The sequence below is a fragment of the Corylus avellana genome, chromosome ca11, assembly GCF_901000735.1.
Source record: "Corylus avellana chromosome ca11, CavTom2PMs-1.0".
In the NCBI taxonomy this organism is placed as follows: Eukaryota; Viridiplantae; Streptophyta; class Magnoliopsida; order Fagales; family Betulaceae; genus Corylus; species Corylus avellana.
In genome coordinates this window covers 19,479,612-19,504,919 of record NC_081551.1, presented here as the reverse complement: position 1 = coordinate 19,504,919, position 25,308 = coordinate 19,479,612, and the positions used below count along the sequence as shown (strand labels likewise).

The 25,308-nt window shown below is 35.2% G+C and overlaps 2 protein-coding genes and 1 pseudogene across 2 annotated transcripts; all 3 read left to right on the top strand.

The window, feature by feature from the left end:
- The first annotated feature begins 3,925 nt into the window (after positions 1 to 3,925).
- LOC132166405 (bark storage protein A) lies at positions 3,926 to 8,217 on the top strand. The gene is made up of 5 exons (XM_059577209.1): positions 3,926 to 4,283; positions 4,569 to 4,636; positions 4,723 to 4,878; positions 6,736 to 6,987; positions 7,730 to 8,217. The coding sequence occupies exons 1-5, from the start codon at positions 4,049 to 4,051 to the stop codon at positions 8,066 to 8,068; spliced, it is 1,050 nt and encodes a 349-aa protein (XP_059433192.1). The 5' UTR covers positions 3,926 to 4,048; the 3' UTR covers positions 8,069 to 8,217.
- Positions 8,218 to 9,301: 1,084 nt separating this feature from the next.
- LOC132166019 (putative E3 ubiquitin-protein ligase LIN) lies at positions 9,302 to 16,441 on the top strand (annotated as a pseudogene).
- A 3,759-nt stretch (positions 16,442 to 20,200) lies between these two features.
- On the top strand, positions 20,201 to 24,486 carry LOC132166477 (protein NRT1/ PTR FAMILY 1.2-like). Its single transcript, XM_059577295.1, has 4 exons — positions 20,201 to 20,384; positions 20,508 to 20,725; positions 22,191 to 22,738; positions 23,573 to 24,486. Exons 1-4 carry the CDS (start codon positions 20,285 to 20,287, stop codon positions 24,435 to 24,437), a joined length of 1,731 nt encoding a protein of 576 aa, XP_059433278.1. The 5' UTR covers positions 20,201 to 20,284; the 3' UTR covers positions 24,438 to 24,486.
- Positions 24,487 to 25,308: the final 822 nt, after the last annotated feature.

The following is a 25,308-nucleotide window of genomic DNA, read 5'->3' as shown; positions in this document are numbered from 1 at the left end:
CGCGAAACCCGCTCTGTCCCACCCTACCCATTTTTTTCTAATAAAAATGCAGATCCAGGTCATTTTTTAAATATCCCGCACAGGGCGGGGCGAGCCGTGTGTATAAATTTTTAACATCCCAGATGTCCGATCTGACCCGTGCAGATATTCAAAATGATCTATAGATATTTGAGATACATGTTCTATAATAAGACGTAAATGACACGTGTCTTAATCCCAGCCGTCCAATTTCAATCCAATCAAGTTTTGTCTTCTAATGATCTTTTTGGACCAAAAGTTGCTTATATATCTAGCAGTGTCTGTAAAATATTTCCCAGATTTGCATTTGTCGACATCACATGACACATAGAGCTGGTTATTTTGAAGGAAGGAACACGGGGTTGGCTGTGGGCCTGAGAATAGCCCACTTGACTTTAAATGAAGCACGGCATGTGGGTTTGGTCGTAAAGTGATGCCCCAACCTTGTTCTTGCATATTCACATCGTTCACACATGTCTGTTCAAATTGTTAAGAAGATATTTGTGAGGTTTAAATTGTAATTTTAAAAATGTTAAAAATTTGCGTTTTCAAATCGTAGGTAATTAAAGAGTGCTTTTTTGAAAACGTACAATTTTAAAAGGCTAAACTGTGATTTTGCAAAACATTTAACTACGTTTTTAAAAATCACGTTTTCAAATTGCACATTTTAAGATAGCTATTTTGAAATCGCAAATCCAAGCAAACTCTTGCTTGTTTGAATAGAGGTTTGGACAGCTCGAGATTTGTTCAGATAGGTAGACCTCATAAAAGGTCTTCTCATAATTAATTGCTCGGATTGTTAGCAATCCGAATAGCTAATTGTTGGAGATTCAGATCTTGTTAGAATATAAATTAAATTATTAAATTTATAATTTCTTATTAATTTAAGTTTTTGGAATAAAGGGTAGTTTAACATGATATGATCAGACAAAAGGTTTTGAGTTTTAACTTTAACTTCATCATTCACCCCCTTATTTTAATTAAATATTCTATGTGTTGGGCTTTACTTATTAAGAAGAAGTTTGAGTGTATTAGAATATTAATTAAATAATTAAATTTACTATTTCTTATTAGCATAATTTTTTTTAAATAAATAATGATTGAACTTGGATTTTAGAATGCATTAATGTTTACTCTAAAAAATCCAATTAGAGTAAAGGTGGTTATTTCCTACTGATTAGGTATTAGGGTTTTGTTGATGATGTTTTGAATTGTGTTTAATTATTTGTTTGTTTGGGCTGAGTCCTTAAGTGTTTGTTTGATGTTGTATAGGGGTTGGTTTGTCTTGTCCTTTGAGGGCCTTTTGTTTTTCTTTGACTGGCTGTTTCCCTTGATACAGCCAGCGAGACAGCCTGCTGTTGTTTTTTTTTTTTTTTTTGTTCTGTTTCTATTATATATTCTTTCTAATTATTCATATAATAAAACATTTTTTTTTTTTCAAAAAATATTATTTAAATGACAGAAATTTCATACAAACGAACATTTAAAAATTTAACGTGTCCTTTAAACATGTGAAAAATACATATTTTCTTACTATTGTATACCTGATGCATCGAGGACAATCATGGACCTCACCTCACTACCAACCAAACACCGAAGGCCTGTTGGGCCTCACCATCCAAGAGAACTCTCCCCACTCCAAGACTACTTGGGACCCAATTGCCTTGGATCCTACTCGGGTCCATTGAACAACAAAGGCTCGAAGGAAAGCCCACTACCTTCCTTTTTGGTCTATTGGCATACACAAAAAACTAAAAAAAAAAAAAAAAATGTGATAGATCTTCAAATGCCCACATGTTCATATTCACATTTTTCTTCATGTTCACATAATAATGTGAATAAGAACATGAAGATTCTACGTTCTTGCACCTTCAGTTATGTGTGGGACATTTCTGAAGTCAAGACAAAATGGTGGTTTCACATGAAATGACATTAATTAATTGAAAACATTATTATGTGAGCAGTCAATCTTCATGTTCTTATTCAAATTTTTCTTCTCTTTGACTAAATTTTGTAATAATATTTCGATTATATTAAATTGGTATATGACATGATCGGGATTCCTTAGATTTTTAATTAGATTTCCTGAAATCTAGCGTTGCTTTTAAATTAAATGGTTGAAGTATTATTGTATCAACATTATCATTTTGGGAGGTAAATGAGTAATAAATGTTAGAATACCCTAAAAATTAATTATAGGATCTTGATCCATAACCTTGATTTAACCGAGAAAAAAGTAAGATGAATTGTATGGGTGACTTGCTAATTAAGCAGAATAATTCCTTCCTTTAATGGTTAGAATAAGAACTAAAAACACTAAGGCTCCGTTTGGTTTGTGCAATAGATCTTTGGATTGGACTAGCTATGTATAGTTAATCATTTGTTTGATAACACTCTATTCTTGGTAATAGTCTATTTTCATGGGACTACTAATCTCATACACACAGGGTTAGCTAAGTAAGCCATTCAAAAATGAGTGGCTTAACTAATCCTTTAGTGTAGGATTAAAATTATCTAGTAAATTGCCACAAACCCCCCCACCCTTCTCACACCCACGATCTCTTTTCTCTGCGCAAGGTATCTCTCTCCCCCCTCTCTTCTCCTCAATCTCTCTTCTTTGTTTCTTGGATATTTCGTTCTCTCTTTCTTTCTCTAGCTCACTGTTTCTTGTTTCTGTATCTCTATATTTCATTCTCTCTCTCTCTTTCTCTTTTTTATTTGATTATTCTAGTACAGTTTTTCTGCAAATGCAAACGGATTTTTTTTTTTTTTGATTCTTTGTACCATTTATACATAGTTTATATGTACCAATATGTTTTTTTATTCTGATTCAATGTACCAATATAGGAATGGAGCCAACTTTCAATTTGGGGAGGGATCGAAGGTCAAGAAATTTTTGAGGGGGGACCAATTAGCAAAAAATACCTTAATTTTTTTTTTTTGCCTTAATTTTTCTTGTAATTTGAGGGGGGACTGGGAGTGGCCCATCCCCCCCCCTAAATCTGACTATGCCATCTATATGCTTTTTTTTTTTATTTTACAGTTGGATCTTACCCTTTCTGCATAGTCTTTTTATTTATTTTTTTATTTATTTTATATTTATTTATAAAACTAAAACTAAATTATAATATATTATCTTTCTTGGATTTTATTATTATTATTTTTTTATTATTTTTATTCTTCGTCTATATGTTTGATTCTCTGTTTCTGCATAGTTTAAACTAAAACGGATTTTTTTTTTCTCTGATTCACTGGTTTCACTGGTTCTCTCTTCACTGATTCATGAATTAATATATATATATAGTTGTTTTTGTTTCAAAAAAAAAAAAAAAGACCTTAATAATATAAATTGTATTTGTATTATAAAGGTATTTTAAGAAATTTGATCACAATATGATTCCATTCACCAACATATTGCATTGTACCAAACGAAAGAATATGATTAGCTAGTTTATTCCATCGTTACAACCAAACAAAGGAATATGAATAACTAATATATTCCACACTATTCTATTCCCAGTGGTAATTAATCATTTTTCCAATGGATTAGATAATCCGCGAACAAATATTAATCCAAACATAAAATACTTTTTAAAAACAATTTTCATTTTTATATTGTACCAAAACTGTTATTTTTTATACCAAAACTAAATGAACACATAATGACTTTCCAATTTCCATGGATCGAGGCCCATATAATCATGCGTCACATGTCTTATCTCCCAATCAAATGAATACACATTAATTTTGGTCGAACAAAAATACCAATTGTTGGCGGCTTTTCTTGTGTTTTGACTTTTACACTAATTGCTCTTGATGATCCACAATAAGACCTTCCTTGTTGGACCAAAATTAATTAGGGACCACATATTTATGAAATTGATCAATCTTCAACGCTCTCTATTTCACGTCTCTCTTTCTCTCCCCTCCGATCCTCTCTCTCTCTCTCTCTCTCTCTCTCTCTCTCTCTGTAGCCTGTCCCATATCGAAAGTTTTTTGAATCTTTGCAGGGGGGTTTAGGGAGTAGAAGATGGAGAGCCATTTGAGGATATTCTCATCACTTTGTTTTCTTGTATTGGTTGTGGGGATTATTAGCAGCAGAGCCTACGGAGAAGTTTCTCATGGAATGAGGAAAAAGATTGATACAATAAATGGAAGGGGTCCATACTTGGGTATTGTGGTGCCAAACTCCTTTGAGATGGACCCTCTTCTCCACTCTCCAAGTTTTTTGGCTGATGACAAGTTTCCCTACTTGGATTTTTCAGGTAATTTAATATATATATGAATTTCAGTTTAGTTTGTTTAATTAATTGTTTAATGCATTAATTTCTTGAGTTCATGATTTCATGCTCGTACATGTAGTTGTAGATCTAAAACGATTTCATTATCTATCTCTTTCTTTTGGTGAAATGAAAAAGAATTATTTTATGGTCAAGATTTTGTGTTTTATTGCATTTAAAGGTATACTAAGTGGCACGCTTTAAATACGTGATATATATATCATTAGATCTATAAACTCTAATTTGGACCATAAAATAATTTGCTCACAGGAAGAAGGTTTAGATTTGGAGAGGTGGGAAATGAAAAGGTCATAGTTGTTATGACAGGATTGAGCATGGTATGTACTTGTGCACTCTCAATTATATTAATTGTTTCATAATATTAAATTAAGTAAATAGGGGTGCTAATTAAATAAGCAAATAGCTTAATGCAGGTATAACTACACAATTACTGCTAAGTATATTTGCAGTGAAAGGAATTGTGCACTATGGAATTGCTGGAAATGCCAACCCTCATCTCCAAATTGGAGATGTGACTATCCCCCAATATTGGGCTCATACGGGTCTTTGGAATTGGCAGGTACTTATTATTATTATTATTATTATTATTATTTAATTAGCTTAATATTTTAAAACAAATAATAATTTAACGTGATATTAAAATAAAAGTCTTTAATTATGATCATCTAGAATCTTATTTATCAAAACGGGATATGCAATGCATCTCCACTACTTCCGTGGCAAAGTAACATATTATATGGAGTCTTTTAAATATATTAAACACCTTACTTAATTTTATTGTTTGAGTAATCAAAGGAATAGGAGAAAGGAAAACATTAAACACTTAACTTAAGCTTCTACGAAAACGGCCAAAGGAAGAAGAGCTTTTTTTTTTTAATAATATTTCAAACTCCAAACTATAAGCAAGTTGTAGGTTAAAGTATAGAAGTTATATATATATATATATATATATATATATATATATATATGTGTGTGTGTGTGTGTGTGGGTGAAGCTAAACAACACGCTGGCATGTGTGATTTTTTTTTTTTTAATATTTTTAATTATAAAAATAAAAAATAATAAAATAGCTGGCATGACGTGCTGTCACTGCTGTGTATCACGTCCCATATATATATATATATATATATATATATATATAAGTACAATAGTTACCGAATTTCAAGATTTTACAACACGCCACTCTTTTCACTACAAATCAAAATATTTAGCAATTTTTTTTGTCTAAAAAGTGTTAGTAATTTGGCTAGTGTATCGTACAAAAATTCATATAAAATTTACTTGCTCAAATAAATTTTGTTACAATCACCTTTTCGGACATATAGGTTTTATGACTTTTATATGAGCTAGCTAGGGGACCAAAGTGGTACTAATTTGACTTAAAATTTGCTCAAAATCTTTTATTTATTTATTTATTTTTTGGTGGTTTGACTTTGACTTTGACTTTAACTTTAACTTCAACTAGATGGGAACATGGTGTGGGAAACTTCATCACCATATAACTTTAAAAAGACCTTAGATGCCCTTGAAATTGCGAAAAGAAAGAATCCCATTTGGGAAGACTGGTTGAGAAGACTGGTTGGCAGTATAATCTTTGTTTGGCTATTTGCCTGGCAGAGCTACACCCCCAGCTTCCTACATTTGGGACTATATCAGTTTGAATGCATCACTATAAAATAAAGGATGAGATTTTTCTCTCAGCTCCCATTTTCCCTTTCAATTAGATTGGAGATTTTATTTGTGATATTAGCTTAGTTTTATTTTCATTTCAAAGTTGTAATGCTTTGAAAGTATTTCGATTTGCCAACTTTCGTGTACATGTTAACGGGCCGCTATTCATTATGTTTTTAGAAGCGTTCTCATATAATTTTTTATTCTCTCTTTCATCCGGATCAAAAGCGAGAAAAATCATCCCTAAGCCTTTTTCCCTCATACCTTAGCAATGTGGGACAAACAAAAATGCTTATTTGTATAAGCTAATGACTAAAACCTCTCTACACTTGAGCAATATGGGACAAACCCACATATACTCTAAGTCCCTAACAAAGTAGAAAAAAAAGTAGATTGGCAATCTATTATTCTAGTAGGATTCACCATGTGTTGAATCATTAATTATCTCAAGAGCAAATGGTGAATTTAATCACTTAAATTAATTTTTTAACAAGTAAGGCTCAACACGTAAAATATTTAATTAAAACGTTGGGTAAATTGTGGAGTACTCAAAGATTCAAACTCAGAACTTTTACTTTTAAGAGTACTATATGTATCAATTATTCCAAGAGTTTAAGCCAAAGAAAACTGTGAATTTATCACCATGGATATGCAACATATTCTGCTTTTCCTGATTATAATTTCTGCCTGAGGTTACACCAAATCAATAACTTTCCATCTTCTCTTTTGACTTAAATGTAAGCAGAGATATGGAGATGGGCCTAGTGATGAGTTAGCCCTTGAATCTGGTGGAGACTACACAAGAAAAATTGGTTTCCTCAAATTCTCTGATTACAGCAATGGAACTGAAAATGGGAAGCCTGTGGGGAATTTTCTGAATAATGTTTGGTATCAACCGGAGGAAGTCTTCCCGGTTGACGGAACTCCTGAAGTCCGGCAGCATGCCTTCTGGGTTCCTGTCAACGAGCATTACTTCACTGTTGCAAAGAAACTCCAGGTTATCTTAATTTCTCTATGCCTCACCATATATATCTCACTAGCACTTTATACTTACTAGTGCTGCAAATGCAGGTTTCGTTTTGAACATGTTAAATTATCACTTATCTAAAAAGTTTAAGTACATACAATATTTAATTGAAATAGGATGAATTAGCAGAGAAAATGTTCGAATTCAGGACTTTTCCTTTGATACTAGGTTAAATCACAATTTATAATGGCACAAAGAAAAGAGTTTGAAATATAATGAATTGACGGAAAAAAATGTTCGAACTCATGACATTTACTTTGATATCATGTTAAATCACTATTTGTAACGACTCAAGAATGAGAGATAGTCATATTTGAGCTACCATCCAAAAAAAAATTTCTGAATCGTTACAAATATTATCAGAGTCAAGTTGTAATGCCATGTGGTGCTGTCATCACCACATGACATGGTGCTAACGAGGACATCAAGGGTTTTAAGAGGAAGTTTGTAATAACCTCGGTCTCATATTAGAAAGAGGAGTTGCCCACATAGAATTGATGGTTTATAAAGACATTTATAGGTACTAAGTTTCACATTGTTCACTTAATAGGTGAAATTTGTGCTTTATAAATGATTATAGGAAAACTCTAAATTAGCTATTACTTTTGAGGTGATGGTATAGATATGACTAACGTTTTTTTCCTGATTAATCATTTAATTAACATTCTAATAATTAGAAGAAAATAATTTCTGAATTCATTTTTCTTTGAAGGGCTTGAAGTTGGGAAGTTGTGTCAACACAACTTGTCTTCCAAGAACACCCAGAGTTGTGAGGGTGGAGAGGGGGGTTAGTGCCAATGTTTTTGTTGACAACAGTGCCTACAGATCATTCTTGCACACAAAATTTAATGCCACTCCAATAGACATGGAAAGTGCTGCGATTGCATTGGTCTGTCTTCAACAAAAGACACCTTTTATTGCAATTAGGTCTCTCTCTGATTTGGCTGGCGGCGGCTCTGCTCTGTCGAATGAAGCAGACATCTTCTCCTCATTGGCAGCACAAAATGCAGTTGATGCTGTAGTTAGATTCATCACCCTTTTGTTTTCATAATTATATTTCCCTTTTAGACTGAAAAGCTCTTAATTTTCTCCATCAATAAGTATAAAAATGTACTCAACATTTATATATATATGAACACTGGATTTCATTTTATCATCTGCATGATGCTTCTGCAGTGAGATGATTTCTTTTTCTGTTCCTATCTTATGCTAAGACTTTATCAACATGTGACAATGACTGCAATCAACTGTTTGTGTAAATTAATCCAAGATGGATAGGTATGTTGTTGGGTTGTCTTGTCAAGACTACAAATGCCAAACAAAAATTTGTTGTCACATCTGTAATGGACATGCCCCCTCTCTTGGAACCTAGAGAGGGGGCAGTATTGCCCCATCATTGCTCCCAAGCGCAAAGATCCCATTTTTGGCACCCCATAAATCCATCAGCTAAAGAAGCTTACCTCATCAAAAACTTCAAGAACATGTTTAGAATTGTGTTGAAAAATACTTAATCTTTGCTTGACAAAAACATTTTTTTAAGATTTCTTAACGCAATGGCAAACGGGTTTTAAAATATGGCGTGCATGGATTCGTGTGACAGAAAAGTCAATGAGAAAGTGAAGAAGCCATGCAACTGGAAGGCATAGCAAAGAGCCAATTTGGAAGCAGTGGGAATGTTTGAATGACAGTAGATCAGCCGGCCGGCCAGGGCGGCAAAGGCTCCCCCATCTTTTAACATTACACAAGCGAGCTCACGGGGATTGGGGATTCCATTTGGCTCTAAATTTCAATCATAGGTTGGCCCTCCCATCTTCCTATTCTGCAGTCCAAGCTGCAAAAATTTATTGTTTATCAGACAACACTGCAATAGGCTTAGTTTTTTAATCTTAAGTGTCTTTTCATCCTTGAATAAAATACATTATTAGTTCCCAGCAATGGCATAAGAAAAACAAATCATGCTTCCATTTAACTGTTTTAACCAACAAAAAACAACATTAAAGGGGCACAAAAAACCAAAGACAGAGACATATGAAAGAATAAATACTAATTAAACTAATTATTAATTAGCTTTTACAAATTTTTATGAGTTGGAAAGCACCTCACTGCAGGCTCAAAAACTCCCTTGGAGTCACACCAAGACATTTCACAAGGCCGTCCAAGAATTTTCGCGCCAGTGATAAAACAGGTATTTCCGTTACCCATTAGCCATTTCCCTCCAATCCTATGCCAAACAAAAAACCAAAAACAAAGCTTTCCACTCCACACCACCACCACCACCACCTTTAAACCACCATGATCGCCGCTTCCCAAATCCTCCGCCACACGGCCGCCTTCCTCTCCAAAACCCTCTCACAATCGGAGCTCTGCCACAGTCTCTTCTCGACCCTCCGCCGCAAAATCCCGCCGGCCGACCAAGCCACACTAATGTCCCTTAAACTCGCAGCCGAATCTCTTGAAAACGCAATCTCCACCACCAGCCCCACCATTCGATCCTCCTCCCTCCGCCTCGCGGAACGGCTCCTCCTCTCTCAACCCGAAAACTTCTTCTCCTCCTCTCCCTCATTTACAGCCTTCTAGACCAACCCATCAATGCCGCTCTCAGTCTCCTCCATATATTCCACTCCGACCCATCATTGGCTCGATCGGAAATAGCGCCGGATCTCTTCGAGGAGCTGTTTTTAGTCCATCTTCTCCCTCTCCTCCAATGCTTCACCGAACGAAGAACGACCATTTTGTCGTCTTCAACCTCAAACTCAGATCATAGCAATGACTTTTCAATATGCGATGAGTCGGTGGTTCTTCCTTGCACGAAATTGTTGTCGAGGATGACCGAGGGTCAAACTTCAGAGCTGAAGGAGTTGGAGAGCAACTATGAGGAGGTCCTTGATGAGAATTGCCGGGTTCTTGCTAAGTACTTTCAACAAGTTATAGAAAACACAGATGGGAATTCATTGATTAGTCTCCCACCATTGAAGAACAGTGGGAAAGTTGATAACTTCAAGTACAGTGAAGACGACAAGATCAAAACAGAGGAGCCTGTGTGGAAAAACGGACGGTATAATGTATGTATGTATTTTGTCCGATAATGCTATTTTGTCAATTTTTATATGATTGTTGTACAACTATAATGATGTGAGAGTAAAAATCAACTTTAAATCAATAAAAATTTATAAAAAATATATATATATCAATAATTAATATTTACTGTTATATTATCATAGTTTACTGACAGAGTCCAGTAAAAATCATTTCTTGTATTTTCTCATGTGGTGCGTAAGATTTAGATTAAAAAATTCTGATAATATTTTATTGAAAAGAAAGGTTTGATTCGGTCAAGCTGGCACATTTTTGCACTGTTTTGAAAATAGTATTATTTTATATAAATTATTCATCCAGGTAATGGGCCTAATGGCTGACAAAGACTTGTTCATTGCACTTCAACGCCAATTTTCTGAGCAGTCAAAGTATGTGCATAGCATAGCATAGCATAGGTGTCTGACATAATGGACGGTTCTAAATCACTAACCAATAAGACTTTCTTCTTGTAATTATTCAAAGGTCAAACCATCAGAAAAGCAATTAATACCAATTTTGGCATGTGATTTTCGAGAATCCAGACTTTCTGCATTATTATTATGCAAATACTCGTGTTTGCTGAAATGATTTGTTTTTTTGTTTTAAGTCCAATATGGCACTTTTTTTTTTTCTTGTCCTGTCGGCGATGGCTTTACCTTTGAATTCTGCAGTCAATATGGGCTGAGGGGGAGAGGTCTGTTGAATTCTACAGCAGCAGAAAATTCAAATCTTCACCATCTTATCCTCAAAGGGTCTCTCCCGAGATTCTCACAAACCAGAAATCCTTTATAAGGAGATTGGAAGCATCGCCCAGTAGGAGCTTGGGTTCTTCTGAACTTGAGTCTGACAATTCGGCTAATTCTTCTACTTCTTCTTCAGAATCTGAAGCAGAAATCGAGGTGATTGATTGACATTAACAAGATGGCCTGATTTACCTATGCTGTTGTCTTGGTTATGAATGTTGTGGCTGTGTCATGTAGGAAAAGGACAAAAAAATGGCTGGCTTTGAGCCTAGACAGAACCGCATCCAAAAACAAAAGCAACCCATTTCTGCAGAATCTAGTAGGTATGAGACAATGAATATTAACCCACCTTTCTTACATTATTGATTGCATTTTCTTATAAATTTTGGATTCTTTCTGGATAGTCTCATGGCAGATTTTGATATCCTGCCGAGTGGTGGAAAGCATACACCTCCCAAGGACTTTGTATGTCCAATAACAAGCAACGTTTTTGATGATCCAGTGACTCTTGAGACAGGCCAGACATATGAGCGTAGAGCTATCCAAGAATGGCTTGATAGAGGCAACTCTTCTTGCCCAATTACACGCCAGAAGCTGCATATTAACCAGTTGCCTAAAACAAACTATGTGCTCAAAAGGCTTATTGCAAGCTGGCAGGAACAGAGCTCCAGCTCTGTTCCAAACCAATCTGACAATTCAATACTGCCTGCAACTTCTCCTAATAGTGTCATAAGCCAATTCACCGTTGATGGGACCATCAGTGAGTTAAGACATGCAATTACAAATCTTTGCATGTCAGAAGTCCTCAAGGAGTCTGAAATGGCTGTTCTCCAAATTGAGCGGTTCTGGCAGGAAGTGAACATGGATGTTGATATCCAAACCATGCTTTCAAGACCTCAAGTTATTAATGGATTTGTGGAGATTCTTTTCAATTCAGTCGATCCGCGGGTGCTAGAAGCTACTGTTTTTCTCCTGTCTGAGATGGGCTTCAGAGACAAAGATGTGATTCAGACACTTACCCGAGTTGACACTGATGTGGAATGTATTGTTGCTCTTTTCAAGAAGGGATTAATGGAAGCTGTTGTGTTGATCTATCTGCTAAGACCTTCAACGGTTACTCTAGTGGAGATGGACATGGTGGACACCCTCCTAGAAGTTATTATGAAGAAAGAGGAGGATTTGCTTAAAATGTGTTTGAAGCCGAAAACAGCTGCAGTGCTTTTGTTGGGACAGATTCTTGGAAGCAGAGAAGAAAGTTTTCGATCTTCAACAGCCAACACAGTGATTTCTGAGAGAGCTTCAGAGAGTCTTATTGGAAGTTTGAAAGCAGAGACGGCAGAAGAGAGAATTGCTGCAGTTGGGATCTTATTGAGATGCATGGAGGAGGATGGGAAATGCAGGCACTCCATTGCTGATAAAGCTGAGTTGGCTCCGGTTTTGGAGAGCTTCATGGGTGCAAGTGATGCAGAAAGGTTTGAGATAGTTCACTTTCTCTCTGAGTTAGTTAAGTTAAACAGGTGAGTTTCTCTCTATTAATTTTGAAGTCTTTTAGTATAAATCCTGACCTTTGCCAGTCTCAGTGATTATTTCTTTTTTCTTTTTCTCAGGAGAAGTTCTAATGAGCAAGTTCTCCACATAATAAAGGATGAAGGTACCTTTAATACAATGCACTCCCTCCTAGTTTATTTACAGACTGCACTCCCAGACCAATGTCCTGTTGTGGCTGGTCTCCTCCTCCAACTTGATATACTGGTTTGGATCTCTCATCTCTCTCACTTATTTCAAAAGCTTAAACCGAAAATGATAAATCTAATCATTTAATTAATACTTTTATGACGTTAGTAAGCTGACTGTGATTTGTAGGCGGAACCAAGAAAGATGAGTATATATCGTGAAGAGGCAATAGAAACTCTGATTTCATGCCTCAGAAATTCTGAATTTCCAGCAGCCCAGATAGCAGCTGCAGAGACAATTATGTCATTACAGGGGAGGTTCTCTGCCTCTGGAAAGCCCCTTACCCGTGCTTTTCTTCTTAAACGTGCTGGACTTGACAAAAGTTTTCAAACTCTTATGCGAATGGAGCAGCTTAGCAGTATTCCTGGAGAATTTGAAGAAACTGCGGTGAGCTTCTTTATTATTGTTATTGTTGTTGTTACTTTTCATTTCTTTCTTTGTGGTTACTCTATTTTTTGCTACTTTTGCTACTAATGATATTATAGATCTTATTATGTGATTTATCTTCTGCTAATTTTCTCTTATATGAATTGGCAGCAACTGGAAGAAGAGCAGGCAGCTGATGATTGGGAAAGAAAAATGTCATTTGTTCTAGCAAGCCATGAGTTTGGTCTACTGTTTGAGGCTTTAGCAGAAGGCTTAAAGAGCAGATATGCAGATTTATGCTCAGCATGCTTTGTCTCAGCAACATGGCTCATACACATGCTCAACGTTCTTCCGGACACCGGGATACGTGGAGCAGCCCGAGCCTGCTTGCTCAAGCGCTTGATATCGATATTCAAATCTTCAAAGGACATTGAAGACAAAGCCCTCTCATTACTTGCTCTAAACTCATTCATCCGTGACCCTGGTAGGTATCTTTTAGTTGTTTTAGGCACATTTATGTGATCTCCTTGCACACAAGAACATTTCATTTTTCAGTCTAACTATGATTAAAGATGTAAACATCCTTGAAATGTGAATTTCAGAGGGGCTGCATGACCTAGCTTCCAGCATGAAGGACATCATGAAAGGTCTGAGAGAGCTTAAAAAGTCATCACCTTTGGCATTTGAAATGCTGAAAGTTCTCTCCGAAGGACCCGACTCTAGTTCTGTAAGTTTGTCCTGCTTTCTTTATTTCTCATTCAAGCAAGAAAAATTTTCTTAACAAGGACACCTGTTGTTGTTTGTCAGCAGGACTTCTGGAGTCATAAAGAATTAGTTCAAGTAGATTGCAGCGAGAATGGAGAGGTTCTGTCAATAGCCTGCTTCAAAGACAAAATATTTTCTGGCCATTCAGATGGAACTATAAAGGTAATTTTCTCTAACAAGCTTGGTGAGGAGGTTTTTGTTGATTTTTTTGATGTAGAAATGCATTTACATCTGTTTGTGCTGTACAACTTTCATAAAAAGATATTAGATCATTATTACACAGTATCTTTCACCTCCTATTTCAATGAAATATTCCATGTATCGAGCCCCACTTATTAAAAAAGAGCTTAAATTTATCATTTTCTATTGGCTTAAGCAGAGTCTATTTGCTCCTAAACTGAGAATCTTTTCTCAGAAAAACGAGAGCCTGTATTATTGTAATAGGACAATCTTCAGAGATTCTTTGGGCATGAACTGCCATTAGCTTAGCTGTGATTACTGTCGTAGAGTTCTATGAAATTTGAATTTGATGACATTCTGTTCTGAACTGAAGGTCTGGACTGGTAGAGGTAGCATTCTTCATCTTATCCAAGAAGTAAGAGAACATAGCAAAGCAGTTACTAGTTTGGCAATTTTGCAATCTGGGGAGATACTGTACAGTGGTTCACTAGATAGAACAACAAGGGTATGCATTTATAATTCTTCTAAATCTTGAATATTCAACTTCAACCTGAGGGTTTTATTATTTGATATGAGCAGGTTTGGTCTGTCAACAATGAAGTAATTGATTGTGTTCAAGTACATGATATGAAGGATCAGGTTCATAAGCTAGTTGTTTCCAACAGCATTTCATGCTACATTCCACAGGGATCTGGTGTCAAGGTATTTCATAAATTAAACATCCATCTTCTAAATCTTGAATAATTGTTCTTCTTCATTCTCAGCCTCTAATATTGTGAAAATATAACTGGAAACCTGCCTTTCTGTTATTTTCTTAGGTTCACTCATGGAATGGAGGGTCCAAATTGTTAAATTCAAGCAAATATGTCAAGTGCTTGGCGCTTGTAAGTGGAAGATTATACTGTGGATGCCATGATAATAGCATTCAGGTAAAATGTTTTCCTCCATGTAATGCTATCTGCATCAAGCTAGCTGTTGTCTCTTGTTTAGTGTTGCAAGTTCTGTTGAATGAATTTTTGTGGTCTTCAGGAAATTGATTTGGCAACAGGAACACTCAGTACCATTCAGAGTGGTTCTAGAAAGCTCTTAGGAAAAGCGAATCCTGTCCACGCTCTGCAAGTTCACAACGGACTGATATATTCGGCCAGTTCTCCCTTAGATGGAGCACCCGTAAAGGTATCACACTCCTATTAAATCACCATTTATCTCAGAAGTTATAAATGTTTGTTTTGGGGGCTTGAAAGAGCATAATATGATTCGCTATCTACTTTTTTTCCTTATAATTAGAATGCGTCAGCTATAGCAAGAATGCCAAGAAGCATAAAGAGCTGTACTTCGAAAATGTTGCTCCTAGTTACATCTACAGGTGGCAGAACTGGTTGCTCCTAGTTACATCTAGAGGTGGCAAACGGGATGGCGGGTCGACTCGTTTACGACCCACAACCTGTTTAGGGTAAATTCAAACACGACATGTTTAGCTAACGGGTTGGCCCCACTAAATTTGGACACGACATGACTCGCTTAATCCATTTAGCTTAGAAAGTTATTATTATTTTTTTAAAAAAATGAAAGTGATGTGTCATGTCATAAACGGGTCAATTGACCCGTTTATGACCCAAACCCGTTAAGGGTAAACAACAAAAATAATAAAATAAAATAAACGTGTATGGCGGGTCACCCATGAGTTGACCCGCCAAGAACAAAATAAACAGGTCAACCCGTTTATGACCCAAATCTAGTAATTTCGTGTTGTGTTCGTGTCGGGTTCGCGGGTTGTGTCAAAATTGCCAACCCTAGAACTTCCATCCATATATTCAAGGACTTAAGACTTCCATATCAGCAGTAGAATTTAGTTTAAAGAAGAAAGACTTTTGAAAAAAAAAAAAAAAAATCAGTACTTATTAGCAATGGTTTATTTTTGCATTGGACAGATATGGAGTGCCTCAAATTACAGTATGCTGGAATCACTGCCAACTATGCTAGACGTGCGGGCAATGGCCATAAGCTCAGAGCTAATTTATCTAGGATGCAAAGGAGGAACTGTGGAAATTTGGGGAAGGGAGAAGAACAATAGACTGGAAATACTACAAACTGGCTCAAATGGCAAGGTTAACTGCATGGTTCTTGATGGAAATGAAGAAGTTTTGGTGATTGGAACATCCGACGGCCAGATTCAGGTAAAGCAATTTCTTTCATTTCTCTTCTATGTTTGTTGTAGTTTCAATATTTGTTGTTTTTTAAAGTTAATAGTCAAAATCTGTCTGTTTGTTTGCAGGCATGGGGACTGAGCTAGAAATAGGAGGATGATATGAACTTGTGGGAGAACATTTTTGGGTAGATATGTAAACTGAAATCTTCAGCACTACAACCAATATTCTTTGCACCACCTTTTGATTGATTTGATCATCTTCCTTTGAAATTTATACTAGGAAATGTATATATATAGCTTGAACTGAAGATTTGATCCTGCAGATGCAGTCCATTCATTTGTAATATATATTTGTAGCACTGTACAGAAGCTGACCTTTATGCATTTATATAAAATGTGTCTTTCTCTTGAATCTTTGACCACAAGAAAGAAAAACAAACAGGAAATTCTCCATTTGATCAAACGGCTTAATATAATAAATTTCATGATTCAATGATAAAATTAAATTGAACACAAGTATTTATGTAGACTGCAAACCCTAACTTAGACAAAAATTCTCATGGTCATTAGAAGATTTTCAAAATACAAGTGCTGTCCAAGATGGATGGATCAGGAACTGTTTATTTGTTATGAATATTGAATAAAAAGGTGTCATGTCAACAAAATATAGGGAAAAGAGCTAAAAAAGTCAAAAGAAAGGGGGTGGCTCCCCTGAACGATGCACATGCACATGTCTATATATTAGCACTTTTTATATCTATTTTTCTTAGATTTTGATGACGCAACATATTTTTAACCGTTCATTCCAAACCAAAATTCAAGATTTTAAATAAGGATAAACGTAAAATTAATTTTGTGGTTGGCTTAAATTACAAATCATTCTTTGTAGCATAATATATAATTTATAGGTCCCTATAGTTGGCTTAAATTACAAATTACTACATGTGGTATAAAAAATAATTTATAAATCTTCAGGGTATGCCAAAATAACAGTTTATTCACTGAAATCAATATGCTTTAAAGACAAATGTCAGTTTAATAAAAAGAGTAACATAATTTTCTCCAACTTAATTTGAAGGAAAACTTTGTCACAATTTATTCACTTGAATGTCGTTTTTATTTATTTTTCAATGGTTAGAAGATGTGACCATCAAATTCTCGCAAAATACTCCCAAATCATGGCGAGTAAGATGGAAATGAGAGAGGGTTACAAAGAGAGTAAAATTTTGGGGATATAAGAGATTACGTTAATTTACAATAGCAGTATGATTTTGAGTGATGGCGGATGTGTAATCTTAGACGTTGGTGCCCTAAAATGACGTGAAAAATTATAGTTGTCATTTTTTAAAGTTAGAAATTAATAATAATATATGTCGCATTTTTATTGGGTATAACATGACAAAGTAATGGATTCTGTTAAGTTACTTAACAAAAATTGATTTTATGGAATAAACTGTTATTTTGGCCTACCTTGAAAACCTATAAATTATTTTTTATACCGCAATAAGTGATTTGTAATTTAGACCAACTAAATGGACTTATAAATTATTTTTTATACCACAGGAAGTAATTTATAATTTTGGCAAACCGAATGGACTAATTTTACATTTATCTCTTATAAGTATTATAACCCTAACAATGTCTGCAATACCACCTATAGATATATGCGGCATTGCGTTTTAAGATATTTTTTCTTACAAAATTCAAGATATCATAGTGGAAAAATATAATTAAAATAAGGAAAAAACCACTACAAACAGGGAGGAAGTTGCTAAAAATATTTAATTAAAATTAGGTAAATTGGGGAGTCAAGGGTTAAACTACCACTTTATCCCAAATTAAAGCTTGATTCAATCAATTCATTTATATTCTAACACTCTTCCTCACATTTGGGCTTAAACTCCCCCTTAATTAGTGAGGTCCAACACATTCATTAAATATTTAATTAAAAATAGGAGGCAAATGACGAAAATAAAGTTCGAACTCATAATCTTTGCTTTGATACTTGAGGCCTGCTAGATTTGCTTAAGGAAATCTACAATTGGATATAAATGGGCTTACAAAATAAAGACTTGGACAGATGGATCAACGAAATGCTATAAGGCCATGTTATTGTGAAGGGCTTCACCTAGGAGTACGATATTAACTATGAGGACACTTTTGCTCCCGTAGCACGATTTAACTCTCTTAAATCTATGCTTGTAGTTGCTGCAATTTGTCATTGGTTGTTGTTCGAGATGGAAGTCAAAAATGTCTCTCTCAATGATGATCTTGCAAATGAAGTCTATATGCAGCCTCAACCTAGCTATGAGCACCCTTCACAAAAAGTCTGCAAGCTTCATCACGCCCTTTACGGTCTCAAGCAAGCTCCTTGAGCTTAGCTTTTCAAATTCAACTCCGTGGTTGCCCAACGAGGCTTTATCCCCAATTCTTATGATTATGTGCTATTTATCCATAATACTGATGTCAGTGCTATTCTTATTCTTTTCTATGTTGAAGATATGATCATTATTGATGATGATATTATTGGCATACAAGGTTTTCAACATTTTCATAGTCATAATTTTGAGATGAAAGATTTGAGGACACTCAGCTACTTTGTTGTTACTTCAGTTTTTAGATGACTATTATCTCTCTTAGGCCAACTAAGATTATGATCTAATTTTTAGGGTAGGTTTGGCAGGCAGTGAGCTCCTACCAGATGCCATTCTCTACAATCCATTGGTTGCCAGCCTTATCTATCTCATTGTAACGTGGCCATATATTTCTAATATTGTTCATTTGGTCAGTTAGTTTATGAGCATGCCTCAATCAACTCATTATGTTGTTATTCTCCATATCTTGCACTATGACAAGGGAACTTTGTTTCATATACTTCTCTTCACATTCCTATCTGGAGCTTCACGCTTATTTTGATATATATTTGGCCGATGACCCGAAAAATTGTCGCTCTACTACTGGTTACCATTTTCCATTTGAGACTTCTCTAATTTCTTGGTGTAGTAAGGAATAATCTATTGTCGCACAATCCAACACTAAGGCTGAGTATTGTGTGCTTGTTGACACTACTTATGAACTTTTTTGGTTATGTTGGTTTTAACAAACATGGGTGCTTCTCCGACTATTATTTATCCCACTTATTGTGACAATCAAAATGCTATATAGATTGTGCATAATGACGTTTTTCATGAGCACTCCAAACATATTAATATTAATTGTTACTTCATTTGACATCATCTTCAACAAGGCACCATACATTTACACTTCGTATACTCCAAAGATTAGCTTGTACATGTTCACAAAATCTCGGCTTCCTGATATTGTTTCCAAACTCCAGATGGCTATGTTACCATCTAGAATTTGACTAGAGATATTAGAATATTACCAAAATTGTGATAGAACTCATAATGTTATCGGCATATTATGATAATATTCCTTATTCACCTACCATACTAGGTGTTGCAGATCAATTAGTAGTATTTCTTGATTTTATATCCATTCCTTCAGTACGAGCCTTATTCAGCTATATAAAAAGACGAAGTTATTGTACGGTTTTACATTTCATAAATACAAGCTTCTTTTTTTTTTCCCCACGATGTGGCTCTTAACTTGTCTTTTTCTTCATAGAGTACTATATTTTGTAAGAAAAAATGGATAAACACCACAACTCACAACTTTACCCAATGGACCAATCTTGCCAAGCTTTGGGGTCCATTATTCTATCTTTACCTAACCTACTCCACTCCATATACCTAGGCAAGCAAAAAAAAAACTAAAATTGAGAAATGCTAGCCTTTCTCAAGGCGAATATATATATATATATTTTAAAAAAAGAATGAGAGACTAATTAAGTAATTTTTATTTTTTTGAAAAATAATATTAACGTAAAATGAGAAAAACGCCAGAAAAAATAGTAGCATTTCTTCACTAAATAAACAAGCCAGCTCTACAAGATCCCAATTTATCCTTTTTTTTTTATATACTAAATTCAAGATCCCACAGCAGTGTAATAGTACAATAAAACTAAGAAAAAAATACATAAACAAGACTCAGGTAACACATTGCCGCAAGCCACGCTATCAAATGATGCATGCAGGTACAACCAGGGCCCAGGAAACCAACAACAAAAAAAAAAAAAGATGAAATACTATCCCATTGAGTGATCCTCAAACCTCAAACCTTTCTCCCTCTTTCATTTGGATCACACACACAAAGGAAGGAGCCAGAGCACCATACAGCTCTTTCTTTCTGGAGGATGGACGACAACATGGGAGCCAGAGCATCAAACCAGAGGGAAACAGAGCAACCATCATTGCCCAGAAAGGGTGGCTTCAGAACCATGCCCTTCATCATAGGTAACAAACAAGTTAACACACACACACACACAGATAATTAATTTTAGAATGTTTCCTGACCAAGATGTTTTTTTTTTTTTTTTTTTGTTCTTCTTCTTTGTGTGTCTTGGGAAATGAAAAAAGTGAATGAATCATTTGAGAAAGTCGCCAGCTATGGGCTGATGCCCAACATGATCTTCTACCTTATGAAAGGATATCATATGCAGAGCGCAAATGGAGCAAGCATATTGTTCTTCTGGGCAGCTATATCCAACGGTCTTGCTATTGTCGGTGCTTTCCTCTCCGATGCTTATTTGGGCAGATTTCGTGTCATCACCATAGGATCCTTCTCTAGCCTTGTCGTAAGTAAACATTTTCTTGCTTTTTCTTTATACCCAATTGGATTCATTGAAAATCATTTCCTGTTTTTTGTTTTCTGGGAATTGATTCTTTCCCAGCAATCTGCCTTCAGCTTTGAGGAATCCCACACAAGTGCATGTTGATGGTTTTCATAATAATGTATATTAGAAAAAACAAATAAAAAGTGGTACTTTCCCAAGGAGTACTGCTTCATCTCATGTCACTATTGCATGTGGTTATGATAACTTCGAATCATCGCATTCAGTACTACTAACATGGAAGATATATATATCTATATATATTAAGTGTAGAAAAAAATAAAATAATAAAACGATTGGATATGAAAAGATATTAAAAGATATTACAAGTACTAATATCTACGAGGCATTTGGCCAAAGAGTTGACTTCCCAATTGACTTGTCTCAACCTGTTTGGCATTATGGTAGAATGTTTAAAAACTAATTTTAACAAACAAAAAAGGGTTAAATACTTTAAACTCTCCTGGAGTTTCACAACTTTATTTTTTTTCTCCTGGAGTTTCATTTTTATCACAGGAAGTCCATATGGTTTTGATAATAGACCAAGTTAGCCCTCCATCAGTTGACCGTTAGTTGACTTAACGGAATTCCACGTGAACCAATCAAATGTTGACACGTGACACCTACTTAATTTTTTTTTTAAAATTTTTTTAAAAAAATATTTTCCAAAAAAAAAAAAAAAAAGGGCTCGGCCACCCCTTTTGGCCATGGGGGTGGCCAGGCCACCCCCATCTGGCCAGATGGGCCACCCCCTTGGCTCCAATTTTTTTCTATTTTTTTTTTTCGAAAATACTTTTTTTTTTAAAAAAAAAAAAATCAAGTAGGTGCCACGTGTCAACATTTGATTGGTCAACGTGGAATTCCGTTAAGTCAACTAACGGTCAACTGACGGAAGACTAACTTGGTCTATTATCAAAACCACATTGACCTCCTATGATAAAAATGAAACCCCAAAGGAGAAAAAATAAAGTTGTGAAACCCTATGAAGGTCTAAAGTATTTAACTCAACAAAAAATTGTATGTTTAGTGAAAAAAAAAAAAAAAAAACTTCAAAAATAGGGTCAAAACCAACTTTTGAGAAAAAAAATTCAAAATTAAACTATTTCTAAAACGTATTTTTAACTTTAAAAGCTCTATTTTTTAACGTAATTCTAAATATGCGCAATCTTTAAACAGATAAAAGCAGTTGTATTGTTAATAATTAAGAGTTTTTGAAACTTGGGTGAATCTTTTCAAATTACGTGGTAATTTAAAAATCTCTTATAAAGTTTTCTCTATTTTTTAATATGGCAGTTGCAAAAAGATATATTATAGATGAGATTAAAAATGTTTAGTAAAAAATTGACATGATAACTAACGCATTAAAAAGTATATATATATATATATTACTTCAAAACGCTAAACAATTAAATTTTGAAAATTGTCTCAGGGAATGATACTGCTATGGCTAACAGCTGTTATCCCAAAGTTGAAGCCTCCACCATGCGCGGAATCTAGCAGCAGCGCTTGCGACTCGGCGACACCTGCCCAGCTGTTCGTGTTGCTGTTCTCTTTCGGGCTCATCTCCATTGGAGCTGGCTGCATTAGACCATGTTCCATGGCCTTTGGTGCAGACCAATTGGGAAGCAAAGACAACCCCATTAGCGCGAGAACTCTACAGGGCTTCTTCCATTGGTATTATGTGTCGGCATCATTTTCGACAGTTCTGGCATTGACTGCCATTGTCTATATTCAAGAACACTTGGGATGGAATGTGGGGTTTGGAGTGCCGGCAATTCTAATGTTGTTTTCAGTCCTCATGTTCTTGTTGGGCTCTTCTCTCTACGTTAAAGTGAAGGCTGAGACAAGCGTTTTCAGTGCTTGTATTCTGGTATTCGTAGCTGCCTTTAGAAAAAGAAATCTTCCACTTTCTGCCACAAATCTAGAGTACCATCACGGCAAAGACTCAAGCTTCACTGCTCCAACTCACAATCTAAGGTACCATATCCATTCTGTGAATCAATATTTGCCATTCTTGGCAGATCAAACCCTAGAAAACAATGCTAAGTCATGTGGGTTACTTAGGATCGTAATATACTACCAACGCTTCTCCTTCGTAACTCAAACTTGTGACATGACACATGGTTCTGATATCAAAAGGGTGAATTGTATCTAATGTTTGCATTGTTTTGTACCATAGTCGTGCACCACGTCATGGAAAGAGTGACCTATAAGATAGAGTAGGTTGGCTGAGCGTGATGGTATATTATGATATTAGACGACATCCTACAATATTGTTAAATCACCATATATCTTAAAAGTTTAAGCTAATAGAAAGAGATAAATTTAATCATTTAATGAATACTTTAACGCTCTAAATATTTAGAATTAGAAAATATCTAGTTAATTATAGTAGAGGGGTATTTTTGTTCCTCAAAAAGTGAAAAGACAAAAATGCTCATCCACTATAATTAACCAGATATTCTTCAATTTATTTCAACTGGAGAGGATTCTAATTCCAAATATTTGATTTAAATGGAAGTAAATTAATGAAGTCGGGGTCCGAACTCAAGATCTCTTGCTTTAATACCATGTTAAATAGTTAAAGTACAATTCATCTTAAAAGCTTAAGCTGATAATAAAAAATAAATATAATCATTTAATAAATACTTTAATACATGACTTAAGTACAATCTTTCTGTATAAACTGTTCCGGTTTTCAAAAGTTACTTCTTCTCATAGTTTGTTTGAATGACGTCCCATTTTAAGGAACATCAAAGCAATGTTTTTTTACCATGTTTTTATCATCTATATATATATATATATAAGCAGGTGTCTCAACAGAGCTTGCATCATCAGTGATCCTCAAAAAGAGTTGAACCCAGATGGGTCAGCTTCAAATCCATGGAAGCTCTGCACAATTGAGCAAGTGGAATCACTCAAAGCACTGCTAAGAGTCATGCCCATGTGCTCCACTGGCATCATCATTCTCTTGGCCTTGAACCAATACTCAATCTTCTCCGTTCTCCAGGCCAGCATCATGGACCGACACCTCACTCCCAATTTCCAAATCCCAGCAGGATCCTTCTCTGTCTTCTCTGTTCTCACATTAACAATCTGGATTCCCATATACGACCGTCTGCTTGTTCCCTTGCTAGCTAAGCTCACAGGACGACCACGTGGGCTTGGGGAAAAAACACGCATGGGAGTTGGATTACTGCTGTCGGCATTGGCAATGGCCATAGCTGCAATCGTAGAGAAGGTAAGGAGAAGAATTGCCATTGATAAAGGGCTAGCTGATAAGCCAGAGACAGTGATGGATATGTCAGCAATGCTTCTGATTCCACAATTTTGCTTGTTTGGGTTGGCTGAGGCTTTCAATGCAATTGGGCAGCTTGAATTCTACTATTCTCAGCTTCCAAACAGCATGTCTAGCATTGCTTTGGCTCTTTTCACTCTAGGATTGGCTGTGGCTAATCTTTTGGGCAGTTTGCTGGTGAAGATTGTTGATGGGGTTACAAAGAAACGTGGGAAGAATAGTTGGCTGTCGAGTAATCTGAATGAGGGGCGCTTGGATTATTTCTTTTGGCTCATTACCATTATGTGTATGGTTAATTTTGTATATTTTCTTGTTTGTTGTTGGGCTTATGGGCCTACCGAGGATGGGAGGGAAAAAATGAAAGAAGAAGAAGAATAATATGTGCAGAATAGCTAGGGATGAATTGGATGATGAGTGAATAATTTCAGTCGAGTGTCAGAAGTTTATAATATTTGTTTGTTTAATTGTGTTTTGAATATGAGTTGAGTTGTGATCAATTAAGCTCATACCAATATTCTATATTACATGTATAAACTCGATTTATTTAGTTTTCAAATAAGATTGTGGTTTGTTCAATATTTTGGTTGGTTAAATTAAGGTAGATTTTGATTCAATTTTTAAGAAAAAAAAAATCATATATTAATTGATTCAACCCTTGCTAAAAGCGAAGAAAAAATATATAAGAATTTATGGGCATTGCCACATCAGCTCGGTAGGACGGTATAGAAACTAATAATAATTTAAAGAGATTGAGGAAAGAGACCGAGATTAAGGTGGTTCGATGTATGTATGACCATCTATACGTTAAAGTCTTATAAACTACATCTTAATTTTCTTGATAGTTGATTTGAGTACATGACTCTATTTATAGAGCTTTACATGTAAGTTGAATAATTTTAAATACAAACATATCATTTAAATCAGAGTTAACAAATATCATCTAAATTTCTTAATTTATGGAATATAAATCGATATTTGCCATAAAAGATAACAAATGGGACATAATATGTACATACGTATACGAATAATGCTATAAATTATATTCTTATTTCATAACTGTCCCACAATACTGAACCAACTAATTTGTGACTTTCTTTTCAACAAAGACTAATTTAAGAGTTGATTTGAACCGACGTGAAAAAAAAATATTACTCCTTGTTTATTGATCTTAACCTTCTTTCATATAATCCAAGAGACAGCAATTGTTAGAAGAACCAAAGGACATCCTGCTTTGGTTGGGTCTGAAAAG